Genomic DNA, 18,634 nt, shown 5'->3' with positions numbered 1-18,634 from the left:
AATGTGAGGAGTGGAATAGGCTTGGTCATAACTCTATAGCACCTGAACTGAGCTGGAGGATGAGAACAGCTAAAATAGTCTGTGGGAGCTTTGAAGCATTACATGAACTTTCTTCCATTAGCTAGATATAGTACTTTCTCACACATGCACACGCCTTTAGCATGCAGGCTCTTTTATTATATGGGCGCAGAACAGTGACTTGCAAATTCAAGTCGCAGGGTGAGGGACCATGGTAATAATGTACATTTTCCTTTGAGGTTAGGATTAGAAACGACAAAATAGGACTATTCTATCTGGTCCAGGGGCCACAAAATCCTCTGATTAGCACTTATTTCCAGCGTCTGAACGGAGCTGACGCTGTTTACTCCTCAGCACTAGCTCGGGACGGACCTTCAGTCTTGACCTGGACTCCACAGATGCTGCCAGCACCTCTGGGTCCGCCACCACCAGTGTCTCCTACGACTTCAGGTACAGTACGAGAGTCACCAAGACTTTTATTGTTAGAAAAGGCAACTCCCTCACGCACGGTTACCTCTGCAAATTGTTCATTGTGTCGGCATTAGGAGGAGGTCCTGTCTTCTTTATTTTGCTCCACTGTGTGGAATGTGTTGCAAACCGATCGATAAGACTGGAACCGCTGCAGCCCGGGCTGTCAGATGAGATTTTGTCTCCCACGCTTTCTAAGCTCTTGGACATTGTCCTATGTGAGGAGTTGAGGAGAGCCAAAACATGTTTGACAGCACACAAAAATAAGTATGATGTGAGGTCCTGGATTATTTAATGTGGTTGGCTCCTCTACATCTTCCAATATTAGCTTGAATATTTGCTTAAACTTGGTTGGAACCTAGCAATGGAAGTGACTATACATTCACTCTATCCACATTCACAACCCCCCGATGACAGAATTATTTGAACACTGTGAAACACCACCCCTCCCGATATCTGCGAACACCCCTGGGCTCCCTAACTGACTGGCTTAATTTGGCGACACTCGGTGCTGGCTCCTCGCACGAGGGAGGGGCTCTGAAGTCTGACATACAGAGTGTATTGATACTCTATGCTAGGTTTAAAAAATATATATATTAATAATCATTCGTCTTTGCCTTTACTGTGTTTTGTTTCATGACTGAAAATCATACTGTTTGGCATCCCGGTGGAGCTGCTGACATCTCCTGTGGCTCTATTTCCAGCTGGCACTAAGGAGGCACATGTTAGTTTGCAATTTCGTCATGTATAAACTGCCATTTTACGGCCCTAATGCAAGGTTTGGTAATTTACCTGTCTATCGTCATCTCGCTTGCCCTGAGGTGGGAGGGGTGGCAAAATTTAATTTCATGCAGAGCTAATGGGAAGTTCAGACCCACAAAAAGCAGGTCTTAATGGTAACGCAGTTTATAATGGCATGGAGTTTGAGAGCGGAAACACAGCCATGCATGACACACAGTGCCTATGGAAGGAAAAATGTGCCTTTTATGCCAATTCATCTGGTTTAGAAACATAATTTCATTTAATTTGATTCAAAACCAAGCATAGCCTACCCTCCTTAATCAAGGCTGGTTTAGCAGCATCAGAAAGGTGCGCATTTGTATTCTGGCTTATAGCCAAAAGAAGCCTATGGTTCAACAGCAATGCGTTTTGCCTTTTTTATCCTGGTCTTGCAAAGTAGCATTTCCATAAAAGTAACCATCCCCATTTCTAAAGAGCGCCTCATGTTTTTACGAAAGACTCCCTTATCCAAACTTATTGAAGGATTCAGTCCTATAATGCAGTATCAACGGTAGGCCAAGGCTGTATTTTGCTTATTGACAACATGCTTCACATACAATACCATTTACGGAGCCTAGTCTTTTGTTATTTTTGGAGAAGTGCGATACGTAAAGATATGTAGGCTAGGCTCGTTGAAGCCAATTACAACTCCAAACATACTGTTGCTATTACTCATTACTCATTACCGTAGCCTATGCTATTTAATAAACGGTAGGATCAATCCACAATGGACCTGGACGAGAATTGAAGTTGATGACAACAACCTACAGAACTTGAGACAAACGCAGGCAGTATTAAGCCTATGGACTGCGTTGATTGGCCAGTGAGGGGCCAAGCCCTCGTCACAACTACTGTTTATTCATCAAAATCCGGCCCTTTCGGGCCACCGCCAGCTATTGCATTCATAATTACGGCTGTGAAAATAGCTAACATATTTCTGAAACACCCCCAGGACCTACAGTTGAAGTCAGAAGTTTACATACACTTAGGTTGGAGCCATTAAAACTTGTCTTTCAACCACTCCACACATTTCTTGTTAACAAACTATAGTTTAACCTAAGTCGGTTAGGACATCTACTTTGTGCATGACACAATTGTTTACAGACAGATTATTTCACTTATAATTCATTGTTTCACAATTCCAGACATTTACATACACAAAGTTGACTGTGCCTTTAAACAGCTTGGAAAATTCCAGAAAATGATGGCATGGCTTTAGAAGCTTCTGATAGGCTAATTGACTAATAGGATAATCATTTGAGTAAATTGTAGGTGTACCTGTGGATGTATTTCAAGGCCTACCCTCAAACTCAGTGTTTTTTGCTTGACATCATGGAAAAATCAATAGAAATCAGCCAAGCACTCAGAAAATAAATTGTAGACCTCCACAAGTCTGATTCATCCTTGGGAGAAATTTCCAAACGCCTGAGATACCACGTTCATCTGTACAAACAATAGTACGTAAGTATAAACACCATGGGACCACGCAGCCGTCATACCGCTCAGGAAGGAGACGCGCTCGGTCTCCTAGAGGTGAACGTACTTTGGTGGGAAAAGTGCAAATCAATCCCAGAACAACAGCAAAGGACTTTGTGAAAATGCTGGAGGAAACAGGTACAAAAGTATCTATATCCACAGTAAAACGAGTCCCAAATCGACATAACCTGAAAAGCCGCTCCGCAAGGAAGAAGCCACTGCTCCAAACCCGCCATTCAAAACAAGCCAGGCTACGGTTTGCAAATCCACATGGGGACAAAGATCGTACTTTTTGGAGAAATGTCCTCTGGTCTGATGAAACAAAAATAGAACTGTTTGGCCATAATGACCAACGTTATGTTTGGAGGAAAAAGGGGGAGGCTTGCAAGCCGAAAAACACCATCCCAACCGTGAAGCACGGGGGGTGGCAGCATCATGTTGTGGGGGTGCTTTGCTGCAGGAGGGCGGTGCACTTCACATCATGAGGCAGGAAAATGATGTAGATATATTGAAGCGACATCTCAAGACATAAATCAAGAAGTTAAAGCTTGGTCGCAAATGGGTCTTCCAAATAGACAATGACCCCAAGCATACTTCTAAATTTGTGGCAAAATGGCTTAAGGACAACAAAGTCAAGGTATTGGAGTGGCCATCACAAATCCCTGACCTCAATCCCATAGAAAATGTGTGGGCAGAACTCAAAAAGCGTGTGCGAGCAAGGATGCCTACAAACCTGACTCAGTTACACCAGCTCTGTCAGGAGGAATGGGCCAAAATTCACCCAACTTATTGTGGGAAGCTTGTGGAAGGCTACCCGAAACGTTTGAACCAAGTTCAACAATTTAAAGGCAATGCTACCAAATACTAATTGAGTATATGTTAACTTCTGACCCACCGTGAATGTGATGAAATAAATAAAAGCTGAAATAAATCCATCTCTCTACTATTATTCTGACATTTCACATTCTTATAATAAAGTGGTGATCATAACTGACCTGAAACTAGGAATTTCTACTAAGATTAAATGTCAGGAATAGTGAAATACTGAGTTTAAATGTATTTGGCTAAGGTGTATGTAGACTTCAACTGTATAACGCTATTTCCAGTGCTTGGATTTATCATTGCTTTAGGTTTGTTCAAATAGAGCCCTGAGAGAGAGGACTGATTGTGATGATGATGTTTACACTGATGTTACTCTGCCCTGTCCGTTTCCCCTCTGGTACTCTGCATACACATACATACATACATGCATGCATGTTTGATATGTTCAGAGTGTAAAGAATTGGGGAAACTACCAGATACGGGGTGCCACACAGGACATTTTCAAAGGGATTTATTGCTTTTTAAAGGCAGTCGCTCTTTAAGTGTGGCATTGAGGAGGGAATGTAAAAGCAGCACAGTTATTGGGCATGAAAATGAGACAGAGAAAAATCATGTAGCGGACCACAGCTACCCCTGGAGGCTGATCCAAGTCATGTTAATAATCGCAGTCTTCTTTTGGATTGGGTTGGTGGATTGCATCCAACTTAAAGGTGCATACACCACCACCTATTGTACTAAAGTGTGAGGCCAGTCACGGCCTACCTACATTACATTCTCTTCATTATTCCTGTTCCTAAAAGGAAAATCTTGTACCACCAACTAGCCCTAGACCTATATACCACTATTTAATAAACATTTAAATCACCACCCCATTAACTCTTCTGCAGTAAAATCTTGCACACCCAGGTACTTCTCTGCAGCTGCCAGTTTCCCACGACCCCATTCCCACTACTTTGACCCTATCTGCTCCTGCACCATGCCAAAGGCCTGGGATGACGGGACGTCGCTCTTCAACACACCCTGTAACTCTTTTGAAGTCCAATCTCATATCCCTAAATACTTCTCTGCAGCTGCCACCACAACATTTATTCTCTGTGATTTACGTTCCATTTCTGCAGTACATTTGATAACCATTGCTAAGAAGCCAACCTTGCTGAAGCAAAGCTCACTTGTTGACCTATCCCTCTGTGCTGGCACAAATCTACTACCCACTGGGATCTAGGGCTGGGCGGTAAACCATATTTTATTATATACCAGTATTGATGCACGGACCGGTTTAGGTTTTTACTTTACCTTCTATAACAGTATTTGAATGTTTGGTTTGTTAAATGTGATACGCTGTGTGTAACATCCATTTTTATAGTTTACTATGCTACTTGAGTCTCTCTCTCTCACGCAGCTTTCCACACAGACCTAGTTCTACCCCCGTCACTAAAGGAGCTCATTTGTTGTTATAGATCATGTGTGGGCAGAACTGAAAAGGCGTGTGCGAGCAAGGAGGCCTACAAACCTGACTTAGTTACACCAGCTTTGTAAGGAGGAATGGGAAAAAATTCACCCAACTTATTGTGAGAAGCTTGTGGAAGGCTATCTGAAACGCTTGACCTAAGTTAAATAATTTAAAGGCAATGCTACCAAATTCTAATTTAGTGTATAGAAACTTCTTACCTACTGGGAATGTGATGAATAAAATAAAAGCTGAAATAAATCATTTTCTACTATTATTCTGACATTTAACATATTAAAATAAAGTGGTGATCCTAACTGACCTCAAACGGAATTATTACTAGGATTAAATGTCAGGAATTGTGAAAAACTAAGTTTAAATGTATTTGGCTAAGGTGTATGTAAACTTCTGACTTCAACTCTCTGTTGCCACCAGAGGGTCACACACTACTCATAAAGCAAATGTAGAACTTTTATTAATCAAAAATATAAAATACCGTCAAAAATACAATGAGATGATATTTTGGCCATATCGCTCCTCCACTTTCATCACTGCCTCAGCATACGAAACTCTCTGCACTACTCTGACTCTGACCACTTGCCTCTCCTGCACCGGACACTTCCGATCCCCAGAATCATCAACACCCCTACATTTGACACACACACAACTTTATCCACCGAAACTACACAATTGTCTATCCCTTTCCCTCCTGCACACTTCCCACAACTTGGAATCTCCCTCCTACAAAGTGCTGCAACATGACCATAAACATTGCACCTGAAACAGCACAGTAGATTCTGCACAATAGCTCTAACAGGATAACTGATATATCCTAATATGACTTTGTCAGGTAAAGACTGACTCAAAAGGACCTACAATGACTCATCTGTTTCACCATGCTTCCTACCGGGTCTGCGTCACACCAATCAGCGGGTGTCACAAAAACCAGGAATTTCTACTTCAATTGCTCCACCTCCACACTTAATACTACCCCAAAAATGACCCCTTTCAATGTTGCCCTGTTCCTAACAGCAAGGCAAGAAACATATCTTGACCCATGTTGTGTAACGCAATCGCAGTAGGTGTCCAATGTCCAGTTGTACAAAAGTGTTTGACTCCACAAAGGTATGACTGGTGGCACAGCAAAGCACAAAAAGCTGTAAATTCAGGAAACAGTCGTTACTTTTGTTTCAATAGGTTGCTGATATCAGGGTCATTACGTTCATTAGGCATCAAATGGAATAAAACAGACTGAAAGAGGGAGGGACTAACTGGACTTGTCCAATAAGACAAGGTTTCCCAAACTCGGTCCTGGGCAGGGTTAAGGGTTAAGTTTAGTGCCAGGTAAGGGTTAGTAGCTAGCTAGTTGAAATGTTACTGATAGTCTGTAGAGCAGTGTTTCCCAACTCTCCTCAGGCCCGCACCGATGTTTCAGAGTTTTCGTTTTAACCCTAAACTGGCACTCCTGATTTCAATTAGTCAACTAATCATCAATTGAATCAGGTGTGTCAGTGTAGGGTTAAAACAAAAATGCGAAACGTCTGGGGGGACCGAGGAGAGGGTTGGGCAAACCCTGCTGTAGAGCATCTACAGATGGATTATCCAAATGTTTTTTGCTGCATGCCCTAATGAACCCGTTATTCTAACTTGTTGCAGGAAGAATGTTGGCAGTCGTAAGAGGAAGCTGCCCACCTCTAACTATACGGTGCTGGCCACTAAGAAGGAGGTGGTGGAGAGCGAGCTGAGCCCCATGGAGCTGAGCCTACCAGGAGAGGAGGCTGCCTCCGCGATGCTGGACAACGCGATCGACAGCCACACCTTTGACAGCATCAGCGAGGACGACTCCTCCCTCTCCCACCTCAAGTCGTCCATCACCAACTACTTTGGGGCGGCGGGGCGGCTCACCTGCGGAGAGAAGTACCAGGTGCTGGCCCGCCGGGTCACTCCAGAGGGGAAGGTGCAGTATCTGGTTGAATGGGAGGGTACCACTCCCTACTGACCTAGCCGGCCAGACTGGCTGGCTGCTGCAGTCAGGAGGTGTTGCAGAGGAAGGGGGAGTAATGGGCAAGATCGGCATAGCAAGGCCTACCTGGTTGTACTCGTTTATTTTTTTCATGTTACTTTCTCTTGCTCTACAGTGCTATCTTTATTTCAGTATATAATATTATTTTGGGTATATTGAACCAATTTGGTAGCGTCCTCTTGAGCATCTTGAATAGTAACAAGCCTGAAAAACTGTGTTCCGGATGCTAGTTTGAGTAGGTTTGTGATGGTAAAAATAGCGAAAGAGTTGGCTCAGAGTTCCAAGAAAGAACAATACCACTGATTCTAAAGGATGGGAGCAAAACTGTCGAAAGCGCACTACTAAAATACAGGCTCTGTGTCCCTAAATTCAACAATATTCTGCTCTATTAATAGTTTTTCACAGTATTTAAAAAAACTTTCTGTTTAGAATTATTTCACAATAACAGCAATATGCCATATCTAAGCCACATTTACAGTGCCTTCAGAAAGAATTCATGCCCCTTGACTTATTCCACATTTTGTTCTGTTACAGCCTGAATTCAAAATGGATTAAATGTATTGTTTACACAATACCCCATCTACACACACTACCCCATTTTGCAGATGTAGGGAAAATGAAATACACAAATATCTAATTCACTTAAGTATTCACAGCCCTGAGTCAATACTTTGTAGAAGCACCTTTGGCAGCGATTGCAGCTGTGAGTCTTTCTGGTTAGGTCAAAGCGCTTTCCACACCTGAATTGTGCAACATTTGCCCATTTTATTATTTTCCAAATTCAAGCTCTGTAAAATTGGTTGTTGGATCATTGCTAGACATTTTCAGGTTTTGCCATAGATTTAAATCAAAACTATATCTTGGCCGGTCAGGAACATTCGCTGTCTTGGTAAGCAACTCCAGTGGGCCTCCCGAGAGGTGCAGTGGTCTAAGGCACTGGATCGCAGTGCTAGCTATGCCACTAGCGATTCTCGGTTCGAGTCTAGGCTCTGTCGGAGCCAGCCCTGTCCGGGAGACCCATGGGGCGACGCACAATTGGCCCAGCGTCGTCCGGGTTAGGGGAGGGTTTGGCAGGGATGTCCTTGTCACATCGCGCACTAGCGACTCCTATGGCAGGCTGGGCACAGTGCAAAAAAAAAAAGCTAATCCAGTGTATATTTGGCCTTGTGTTTTAGGTTATTGTCCTGCTGAAAGGTAGATTTGTCTCCCAGTGTCTGGTGGAAAACGGACTGAATCAGGTTTTCCTCTAGGATTTTACCGATGTTTTAGCTAGATTCTGTTTCTTACCCCCCCAGTCCTTAACAAAAAACATTGATTGGAGAAGATTTGGAAAGGCATACAAGTGTCTATATAGGGTCCTACAGTTGACAGTGCATGTCAGTGAAAAAACCAAGCCATCAGGTCGAAAGGAATTGTCCATAGAGCTCATAGACAGGATTGTGTCAAGGCACAGATTTCAGGAAGGGTACACAAAACATTTCTGCAGCATTGAAGGTCTCTAAGAAAACAGTGGCCTCCATCATTCTTAAATGGAAATGTTTGGAACCACCAAGACTCATCCTAGAGCTGCCCGCTCATCCAAGCTGAGCAATCGGGAGAAGGGCCTTGGTCAGGAAGGTGACCAAGGACCCGGTTGTCACTCCGACAGAGCTCCAGAGCTCCTCTGTCGAGATAGGAGAACCTTCCAGAAGGACAACAATCTCTGCAGCACTCCACCAATCAGGCCTTTATGGCAGAGTGGTCAGACGGAAGCCACTCCTCAGTAAAAGGCAAATGACAGCACGCTTGGAGTTTTCCAAAAGGCACCTAAAGATTCTCAGACCATGAGAAACAAGATTTTCTGGTCTGATGAAACCAAGATCAAACTCTTTGGCCTAAATGCCAAGCATCACGTCTGGAGGAAACCTGGCACCAGCCCTACGTTGAAGCATTGTGGTGTCAGCATAATGGGGATGCTTTGGGACAAGTCTCTGAATGTCCTTGAGTGGCCCAGACAGAGCACGGACTTGAACCTGATTAAACATCTCTGGAGAGACCTGAAAATAGCTGTGCAGCAAAGCTCACCATCCAACCTGACCGAGCTTGAGAGGATCTGCAGATAAGAATGGGAGAAACTCCAAATACAGGTGTGCCAAGTTTGTAGCGTCATACCCAAGAAGACTCTAGGCTGTAATTGCTGCCAAACTTGCTTCAACAAAGTACTGATGAGTAAAAATGTCATCCATTTTAGAATAAGGCTTTAATGTAAAAAAAAGGTGGAAAGCATCAAGGGGTCTGAATGCACTGTATAATTTCATATTTTTTGGAGTGGTGGCAACAATTTAGCAGCGGCAGCTCGCCTCTGCTAAATGAATATAGGGGGAAACACTGGCAAACACTGCAAGCACCTCTTATATAGTGTATAGTCCTGGTTTTCCTTTGGCTCTGTTTATGCTGACATAGGTAGTTTGGCTTAGTAGATGCAAAACTTGTATTTTCCCGGAAATGCAATGCAGATGATGGAGAGCTTAACATAGTACTTTTAGACACTGTAAGATCTTTTTTGACATTTTAAATCTAGAAAGTTACAATGAGAATATTATGGACTTCAAGGGGTAGTCTTGGTTTATTTTCTTACAATATCCAAAGATTTCTTTACATATTCCTCCCATCCATAGTTATTTCTGTGTTGCCTCAAGATATATATATATATATATATGCTGTTGATTTATTTTTCACTAACAGTGAAACCTGGGTCGTGTCAAATATTTGTGTTTAGGGCTTCATATGACAAGTCCAGGTCGTCCCTCCCTGTTTCATTTTGTTTCCTTCTTTTTCTGCCTAATGAACATGATACAGAAAATAAATATTTGATTTCAATAAGTCAGTACATTATAAAAGATAAATGATGCTTTCCTATTAACATTTCTACGTGCATAACCCCCTTTGCTTCATTGCACTATTGACATCTTAAACTATGCAAGTATTGTTTTTTTCAATTCCTTTTACTAAATAACCAAATATTATTTACAAATAGTTTTAATTGATGAATATGGAAATTTGTGATCAGAAGTCACATGCTATATGCGTTTATATTATTAATAAGAAAAGTTTGAAGCTAATTGTAATATTTTTCCAGAATGATATTTTGCAACCATTTATGCTCTTATGTCTTTAAATTACAGTATGACTGTATTCACTCTAAAACAAATTGTTTACATGAGTAGATTCATATCTATCCTATGGAGTCTCCATTTAATATAATTTTTTGGATGATTCTTGAAGTGACATGTCAATGGTAAACTTTGTTCATTGTTTTACATTAATAGGCCTTTTTACCATGTAACATGCCCATGTAGATAGAGAACATACTGTATACATTTCTCCATTTCTCCTATTTGCTATGCTTGTTAGAAATGATATCTCTCAGCGAGTATTGTGCATCCTTTATTTGTAATTTGTAAAATCTTTATTTGGTATTTTGAATTGTAATTAAAAGCATTTTGAGATGTGTGTATTTGCTCCTTGGATAGATGCCATATCAGTTAACTCCATGGTAACGGCAAGGTGCCCAAGAAACCCGATTCACACAGGAATAGAAATGTAAAATGGTGCATGATCTAAAAACCATACCCACATATGTTCACAAAAGGCTTTAGCATTACTAGAGCAGCATGTGTGAAGTGTTACAGGAGAAGACTCCATGTCTTTTCCTTTAATAATTGTTCAACCTTTTATCTTTGCTCTCTAAACGTTGAACATCACTGGCACTAGAGGGCAGCAAAATAGCACGATACAGACTGATCAGATCTGTTGTGATTGAAAGTCATAATGATGATGTTTGAAGACATCTTCAGCAAGGCTAAATACACCTATGTCCCATAAGTTCCCAAAGTAATTTATAAAAAATAAAAGTGCAACCGACCGAGACTTTATCCCACCCAAGTCCATGCCAGACAGTTAATTCTTCTATATAATTAAGGCGTTTTACACTCCAGTCAGTGTGTCAGCGAGAGTTTGACTTTGGAGTCTGAAATGCGGAGTTCGTGGCGAAGAAGTTGTGGAAGTCGTGCATAATTATGGTCCTGAAAAGTGAAAAAATGCTTAACGTAAAAGTACCTCAAACAATAATAGCCGAGGGAGACGCCACTGTATTTGTTATCCCCGTGAAAAAGTGCGCTCTACGAAATAATGAGAATTTGGTGACCCCATCTTTCACGATGTCAATTCCAAGGCTGGATGAGTGTTTGCGGTAAGTAACGTTAATGTTTTAAATTAAACCTCCAACTCAAGCACCGATGAAAAGGGGATGTATCTCAAATCAATGGGCTGCTGTGTATTTGCTAAAAGCTTGTAGCTACGTTAGAACTGTTGACGTTCATGTTAAATGTCATTCGATTCATGCGAAAGGCCAGTCAGCTAACATTACCTATCAAAATAATAAGTTACGCATGAGTCAAGACGGGTGAGAACACTCAGCACCTAGAGAGACATTGTATTAATGTCTCTTTCCTTTTACTTGTTTCCAAGTTGTGCAACCAAAATATAGATATTAAGTTGCAGGATAAAAGCTTTATCCTGTAAAAACAGTAGTTGACCGAATATAGACGAGTGATGCAACCATTGAAAATAAAAATAAAAAAATCAACTGGAGGAGCACTAAACAAACTCAAACGTATGTCTTCAATCTGATATGGGTACACACTAACTGACAATACTGGTGTAACCTATCATACGGTTAACGTCAAATTAGTAAAAAAAATCCATCTTCAAGCTGTAGACAACTTCAATTTGTAGACAGAGGATGTCACAAGCAAGGGACATTTGACCCCGGGTAGTAACCTTATTCTCCAGAAAAATGGGGATTACTGAAAATACAGCATTGCCCTGTAATGACATGGTCTATGCTGCCTGCCTACAGTGCCTAGTATAGGCAATACTCCCCTACCCTCAATTTAATTTTAGTATGAAAACAGTCAAGCTCAGTAGCTAAATGACTGTGCCTGATGGACTTGAGTCACCTAACCAGTCTGTACCACAGCATTGATGAGCCCAGAAGAATGAGCCCAATGCCCTACTGCGAAAGGTGGAGGATTATTGAAGGATCCCCTTGAGTCTTGATTAGAGGTCGACCGATTAAACGGAATGGCCGATTTAATTAGGGCCGATTTCAAGTTTCATAACAATTGGGTAATCTGCATTTTTGGACGCAGGTTACATTGCCCTCCATGAGGAGACTGCGTGGCAGGCTGACTACCTGTTATGCAAGTGCAGCAAGGAGCCAAGGTAAGCTGCTAGCTAGCATTACATTTATCTTATAGAAAACAATCAATCTTAACATAATCACTAGTTAACTACACATGGTTGATGATATTACTAGTTTATCTAGCTTGTGCTGCGTTGCATATAATCAATGCAGTGCCTGTTAATTAATAATTGAATCACAGCCTACTTTGCCAAACGGGTGATTTAACAAGCGCATTCGCGAAAAAAGCACTCATGTGTACCAATGTGTACCTAACCATAAACATCAATGCCTTTCTTAAAATCAATACACAAGTATATATTTAGAAACCTGTATATTTAGTTCATATTGCCTGCTAACATGAATTTCTTTTAACTAGGGAAATTGTGTCACTTCTCTTGCGTTCTGTGCAACAGAGTCAGGGTATATGCAGCAGTTTGGGCCGCCTGGCTCCTTGCGAACTGTGTGAAGACCATTTCTTCCTAACAAAGACTGTAATTAATTTGCCAGAATTGTACATAATTATGACATAACATTGAAGGTTGTGCAATGTAACAGCAATATTTAGACTTAGGGATGCCACCCGTTAGATCAAATACGGAACGGTACCGTATTTCACAATTAAAAAAAATCGAAATGATTGTTTCCGGATTTGACCATATTAATGACCTAAGGCTCGTATTTCTGTGTGTTAATATATTATAATTAAGTCTATGATTTGATAGAGCAGTCTGACTGAGCGGTGGTAGACAGCAGCAGGCTCGTAAGCATTCATTCAAACAGCACTTTCCTGCATTTGCCAGCAGCTCTTCGCTGTGCTTCAAGCATTGAGCTGTTTATGACTTCAGGCCTATCAACTCTTGAGATTAGGTTGGCAATACTAAAGTACCTATTAGAACATCCAATAGTCAAAGGTATATGAAATACAAATGGAAAAGAGAGCAATAGTCCTATAATAACTACAACCTAAAACTTCTTACCTGGGAATATTGAAGACTCATGTTAAAATGAACCACCAGCTTTCATATCTTCTGAGCAAGGATGTTAAATGTTAGCTTTTTTACATGGCACATATTGCACCAGTTTTCTTGCATTATTTAAACCAAATTGAACATGTTTCATTATTTATTTGAGACTAAATTGATTTTATTGATGTATTATATTAAGTTAAAATAAGTGTTCAGTATTGTTGTAATTACCAATATTACACATATATATATATATATATTTATTTATGTAAATCGTCAGTTTAATCGGTATCTGCTTTTTTGGTCCTCTTTTTTGAAAAATCATAATCGGTCGACCTCTTGTCTTGATGTTGTCTATGTCATATGGGTAAGTATTGTTTGCCCCTTTATCAGAGCTCACATGGATCACATCTCCACTGTACCATCTGGGATGCTGACATTTTAAGTTTTATGTGCACACATTTTTCATCCATTCCAATAAAGGGACTTGCTTATATGTACAGATAGACTACTGTTAGTAATAATATCTTAGTTTGTACACGTTTTGCAGATATTAAGAGCTCATCATGGATATCCTGCGGCCAGCCTTTCACTGAGCCTGCCATACTGAAGCCCAAGTTCGGCACAGTTACCGACTATCAGCTACTTCTATTGGACAAATGAGGTATTTAACCCCTGTCCAAATAATGAATAATATATGGTGTGAGTATTGAAGAGATGGAAAATCATTTAGGCCTATATTTGTACCTTTTTAAGGAGAGTGGAATTCCAGCCTCCTGGAGTGAATTGTCCCATTGTTCAGTAGCAACTGTAGCCTAAGTTTCCCTCATTCCCTTCTGTCCTGGTTGCTCCTCAGATCCACCCGCTGCTGTTGCAGGAGCGCCGGGCAGTTTGGCTACTACGTCACACCCCCACTGTGCCCACAGACAGCCACACCCCCAGGGACTACACAGCCACAGACGACAGTGAGTAAATCCCCACCAACTCCTCCCCTACCAGACTTGTAAACATCACCCCACTATACTATGGGATGAAACACTTCCCTGACAAACAACAGAGTACAGTGGTAGTAAAATATACAGTGGCTTGCGAAAATATTCACCCCCCCCCCCCCCTTTGGTATTTTTCCTATTTTGTTGCCTTATAACCTGGAATTAAAATATATTTTTGGGGGGGTTTGTATCATTTGATTTACACAACATGCCTACCACTTTGAAGATTCAAAATATGTTTTATTGTGAAACAAACAAGAAGTAAGACAAAAAAAACAGAACTTGAGTCAATACTTTGTAGAGCCAACTTTTACAGCAATTACTGCTGCAAGTCTCTTGGGGTATGTCTCTATAAGCTTGGCATATCTAGCTACTGGGATTTTTGCCCATTCTTCAAGGCAATACTGCTCCATTTCCTTCAAGTTGGATGAGTTCTGCTGGAGTACAGCAATCTTTAAGTCACACCACAGATTCTCAAGTGGATTGAGGTCTGGGTTTTGACTAGGCCATTCCAAGACATTTAAATGTTTCCACTTAAACCACTTGAGTGTTGCTTTAGCACTATGCTGAGGGTCATTGTCATGCTGGAAGGTAAATCTCTGGAAGACTGAAACAGGTTTCCCTCAAGAATTTGCCTGTATTTAGCACCATCCATCATTCCTTCAATTCGGACCAGTTTCCTAGTCCCTGCTGATGGGAAAAACATCCCCACAGCATGATGCTGCCACCACCATGCATCACTGTGGGGATGGTGTTCTCGGCGTGATGAGAGGTGTTGGGTTTGCGCCAGACATAGTGTTTTCCTTGATGGCCAAAAAGCTCAATTTTAGTCTCATCTGACCAGAGTACCGTCTTCCATTTGTTTGGGAAGTCTCGCACAAATAACCAAATGTGTTTGCTTATTTTCCTCTTTAAGCAATGGCTTTTTTTCTGGCCACTCTTCCGTAAAGCCCAGCTCTGTGGAGTGTACGGCTTAAAGTGGTCCTATGGTCAGATACTCCAATCTCCTCTGTGGAGCTTTGCAGCTCCTTCAGGATTATCTTTGCCTCTCTGATTAATGCCCTCCTTGCCTGGTCCGTGAGTTTTGGTGGGCGGCCCTCTCTTGGCAGGTTTGTTGTGGTGCCATATTCTTTCAATTTTTTAATAATGGATTTAATGGTGCTCCGTGGGATGTTCAAAGTTTCTGATATATTCCTGATCTATTTGGAGAGCTCCTTGGTCTTCATGGTGTCACTTGCTTGGTGGTGCCCCTTGCTTAGTGGTGCTGCAGACTATTGGACCTTTCAGAACAGGTGTATATATACTGAGAGAATGTGACAGATCATGTGACACTTAGATTGCATACAGGTGGACTTTATTTAACTAATTATGTGACTTCTGAAGGTAATTGGTTGCACCAGATCTTATTTAGGGGCTTCATAGCAAAGGGGGTGAATACATATGCACCCACCACTTTTCCGAAACAAGTTCTTTTTTTCACTTCACCAAATTGGACGATTTTGTGTATGTCCATTACATGAAATCCAAATTAAAATCCATTTCAATTACAGGTTGTAATGCAACAAATTAGAAAAAAAACGCCAAGGAGGATGAATACTTTTGCAAGGCAATGTATAGTCTTGTCTATTCACTCCATCTTTGACAAAGAAAATACAAAGTATTCATCTGCAGCAATTGGAAGCATAGCGAACTAGGCTACTCGTTGTAAATATTGGAATTAATAATTTAATATCACACCAGAAAACATTTTGTGCAGGCTTTAACTTGCCTTAGGACTGGAGTAGGCTAACACATTTTCTTCTGCATTTGAGTCATAGTGCTGATAATGAATTTAGCCAAGATTTAAGTTAATGGAAAATTAAACTTTGATTGGAAAAAGTTGCTTGTGGTTATGAAATTAAGGCTGTTTGTCAGAATGGGGATAATTAAAAAGAGAAAAAAAATAAGAAAGAAAGAGATAAAACATCAACATAAAAGTGTGGAAAAACAGTGGAAAAGAGTGCTCCGACCGTATGCCGGTTGAAAATGGCAGATGTTTAAAGCCTTTATTACAGATTAAAGATTTAAAAACAGCCAAATTTGTGAAATTGTTTATCCATCATGTTGTGGTCGACTGAGGCTTGGTGCTCACGGAATCAGTAGGCTATTAAACAACTGAGCAAGAGGACAGGTATATTAGAGTGTCTAGTTCGAGAAACAGATTCCTCACAAGTTCTCAACTGGCAGCTTCATTAAATAGTACCCGCAAAACACCAGTCTCAACGTCAACAGTGAAGAGGCGACTTCGGGATGCTGGCCTTCTAGGCAAAGTTCCTCTGTTCGGTCTCTCTTCTTTTGCTCATCGTAATATTTAATTTTTATTGGCCAGTCTGAGATGTGGCTTTCTATTTGCATCTCTGCCTAGAAGGCCAGCATCCCGGAGTCGCCTCTTCACTGTTGACGTTGAGACTGATGTAGACAATTAAGGCAAGGACTGTTTTCTCGTCTTCTGCTGTGTCTGCCGCATTGTTCTCAACACCAATGCTGAGTAACTTTGCTATTATGCACCATAGCAACATGGTCTAGGAGAAGGTGCCAATTCAACAGCACACTTACGTGTTTCAGAACCGCGAACAGCGACCACTATCCAACACTGGATAACCCCCACATTTGTTATAAAGTATGATTTTTATTTGTGTTGCACCATTGTTCTTACGTAATAAAACCACATACAATTTCAGTAGCAAATGTCTTAGACTGATGTACTGTGCCGCCTCCACAAAGGATTAGACCATTCAGACATGCACTAATCAGACAGGTGTCTTGTATACCATAATTTAATATTTTCTTTTGCTACTGCTTGACTAAAGAAATCTCGGATGACGAACAGCCCATCGACCAAACAATCGACCAGTCGACTAAATGGGGTCAGCCCTAGCCAACATTTATGATCACTATGTTTGATGTACAGTTACACGATGACATGGTGTCATCCCCTGAGACGTTTGTCTTCTGTGAAGAAAATTTGCCACAGCACACACCTGAATGCACTCATGACTCCTTTTATGCGCACCAAATTGAAGAACTTTTTCCCTGAATTGCATTGTGAAAGCCTAACAATGAAATATCATATTTTATAACTTTTTATAACTAGTCATGTTGGCAATAGAATAAGCTTTCAAATGATGCCCACCTGACCCAAATTGCAATTTATAATGGACCTTTTTAGGATTGCGTAAACAAATGTAGTTTGAAAACGAAAGTTCAATAAGGAAGGCTGGTCTGAATGTCGTTTAACTTAATCAACCAGCATAACATAATTCACTCTGTCTCCAATTATATGGAAATTAATACAAAGGTATCATCAGCATAGCGTCTCTTTCTTCTCCTCTTCCTATTAATCATGTGCGGAATGTCATTTACCTTTAGCATAAAAATGCACATTCTGCACGCTTGCTGGTAGGCCGTCATTGTAAATAAGAATTTGTTCTTAACTGACTTGCCTGGTTAACTAAAAAATACAAATGTATCTATGGGCTCAATCATTAAAGTATCGCTTTTGTCTCTCCAATGGGTGTAAATCTTGGGATGTATTTATATGTCAACTTACCCATGTTCTACCACTTGCTGTTTTTCAGCAACAGTTTTCTACAACCATCCATCTCCCTACCACCAGCTATAATAACCCGGAGGCCCGTCATTGTTACTCCTTTCCGATGACAGCTTCCCAGGGCTACTTGTCATCACTATCGGGCTCCGAGGAGCATTCCTCGGAGATGAGGCCATACCCCAAACTATTTAATAAAATGTCATATTGTGTTCCGTCTCTGTTGTTCATTCAGTTGAGCCTGCACTCGATTGAACAATAATTGTGTGATGGTGGGGATGCCGGGTTGTGTTCCAAACTTAACAACTACAAGTGTGCCTGCTCTAGTTCCTCAAGGGCACAGCTGGGATAGCTCAAAAATGCACCTTATAGTTGAAGACTCTTCTTTGAGTCATAAAAGTGCATTGAAATTACTTATGAACTGTACTAATGCTGAGCGATTAGTCTTTTTTTGAGGTTGGATTCGATTCTTAAATCACGGTTTTCGGTTTCGATTATTATTTTTGACATGAAATGCACTATGCGGATTGAATGCTGTAAGAACACGGAAAAACAATTAATAAAAGCCCTATGATGGTACTGACTGCTTATAACTTACTAACCATATAAAATATTTGGTTGTTGTGTATATTACATTTGTTTCATTCCAAGTCATCATCTCTATATAGTTGCTGCATATGCTGTCTGAAAGAGAATTTTCCTGATGCATCAGGAAATTAAAACGAGCCTTGTGATTGGCTAAAAATTAGCAGTTCTTTGTTTCCATTCTGGGGCAGTCGAGTCATTTGGATCAGGGCTTTCTATCGTACAATAATGTTCTCTCACTCGCT

At 40.9% G+C, this 18,634-nt stretch overlaps 1 protein-coding gene and 1 long non-coding RNA gene across 3 annotated transcripts in view; both read left to right on the top strand.

Annotated features, from left to right (window-relative positions):
* LOC109895639 (PHD finger protein 19) overlaps positions 1-10,526 on the top strand; it is a 32,366-nt gene extending 21,840 nt beyond the window's left edge. For both annotated transcript variants that reach the window (XM_031830401.1, XM_031830400.1), the window contains exons 14-15: positions 373-468; positions 6,668-10,526. In XM_031830401.1, the coding sequence (XP_031686261.1) occupies positions 373-468; positions 6,668-7,010 (439 nt within the window). In that variant the 3' untranslated portion in view covers positions 7,011-10,526. The remainder of the gene's footprint in view (positions 1-372; positions 469-6,667) is intronic.
* A 1,700-nt stretch (positions 10,527-12,226) lies between these two features.
* On the top strand, positions 12,227-18,016 carry LOC116374852 (uncharacterized). The gene is made up of 4 exons (XR_004210826.1): positions 12,227-12,299; positions 13,777-13,890; positions 14,083-14,191; positions 17,836-18,016. It is a non-coding gene; the product is annotated as an uncharacterized LOC116374852 (long non-coding RNA).
* Positions 18,017-18,634: the final 618 nt, after the last annotated feature.

Source organism: Oncorhynchus kisutch, linkage group LG8 (genome assembly GCF_002021735.2).
Source record: "Oncorhynchus kisutch isolate 150728-3 linkage group LG8, Okis_V2, whole genome shotgun sequence".
NCBI classification, from domain to species: Eukaryota; Metazoa; Chordata; class Actinopteri; order Salmoniformes; family Salmonidae; genus Oncorhynchus; species Oncorhynchus kisutch.
Note: the sequence above shows the minus strand (reverse complement) of the source record. Positions and strands in the feature narration are given on the sequence as shown.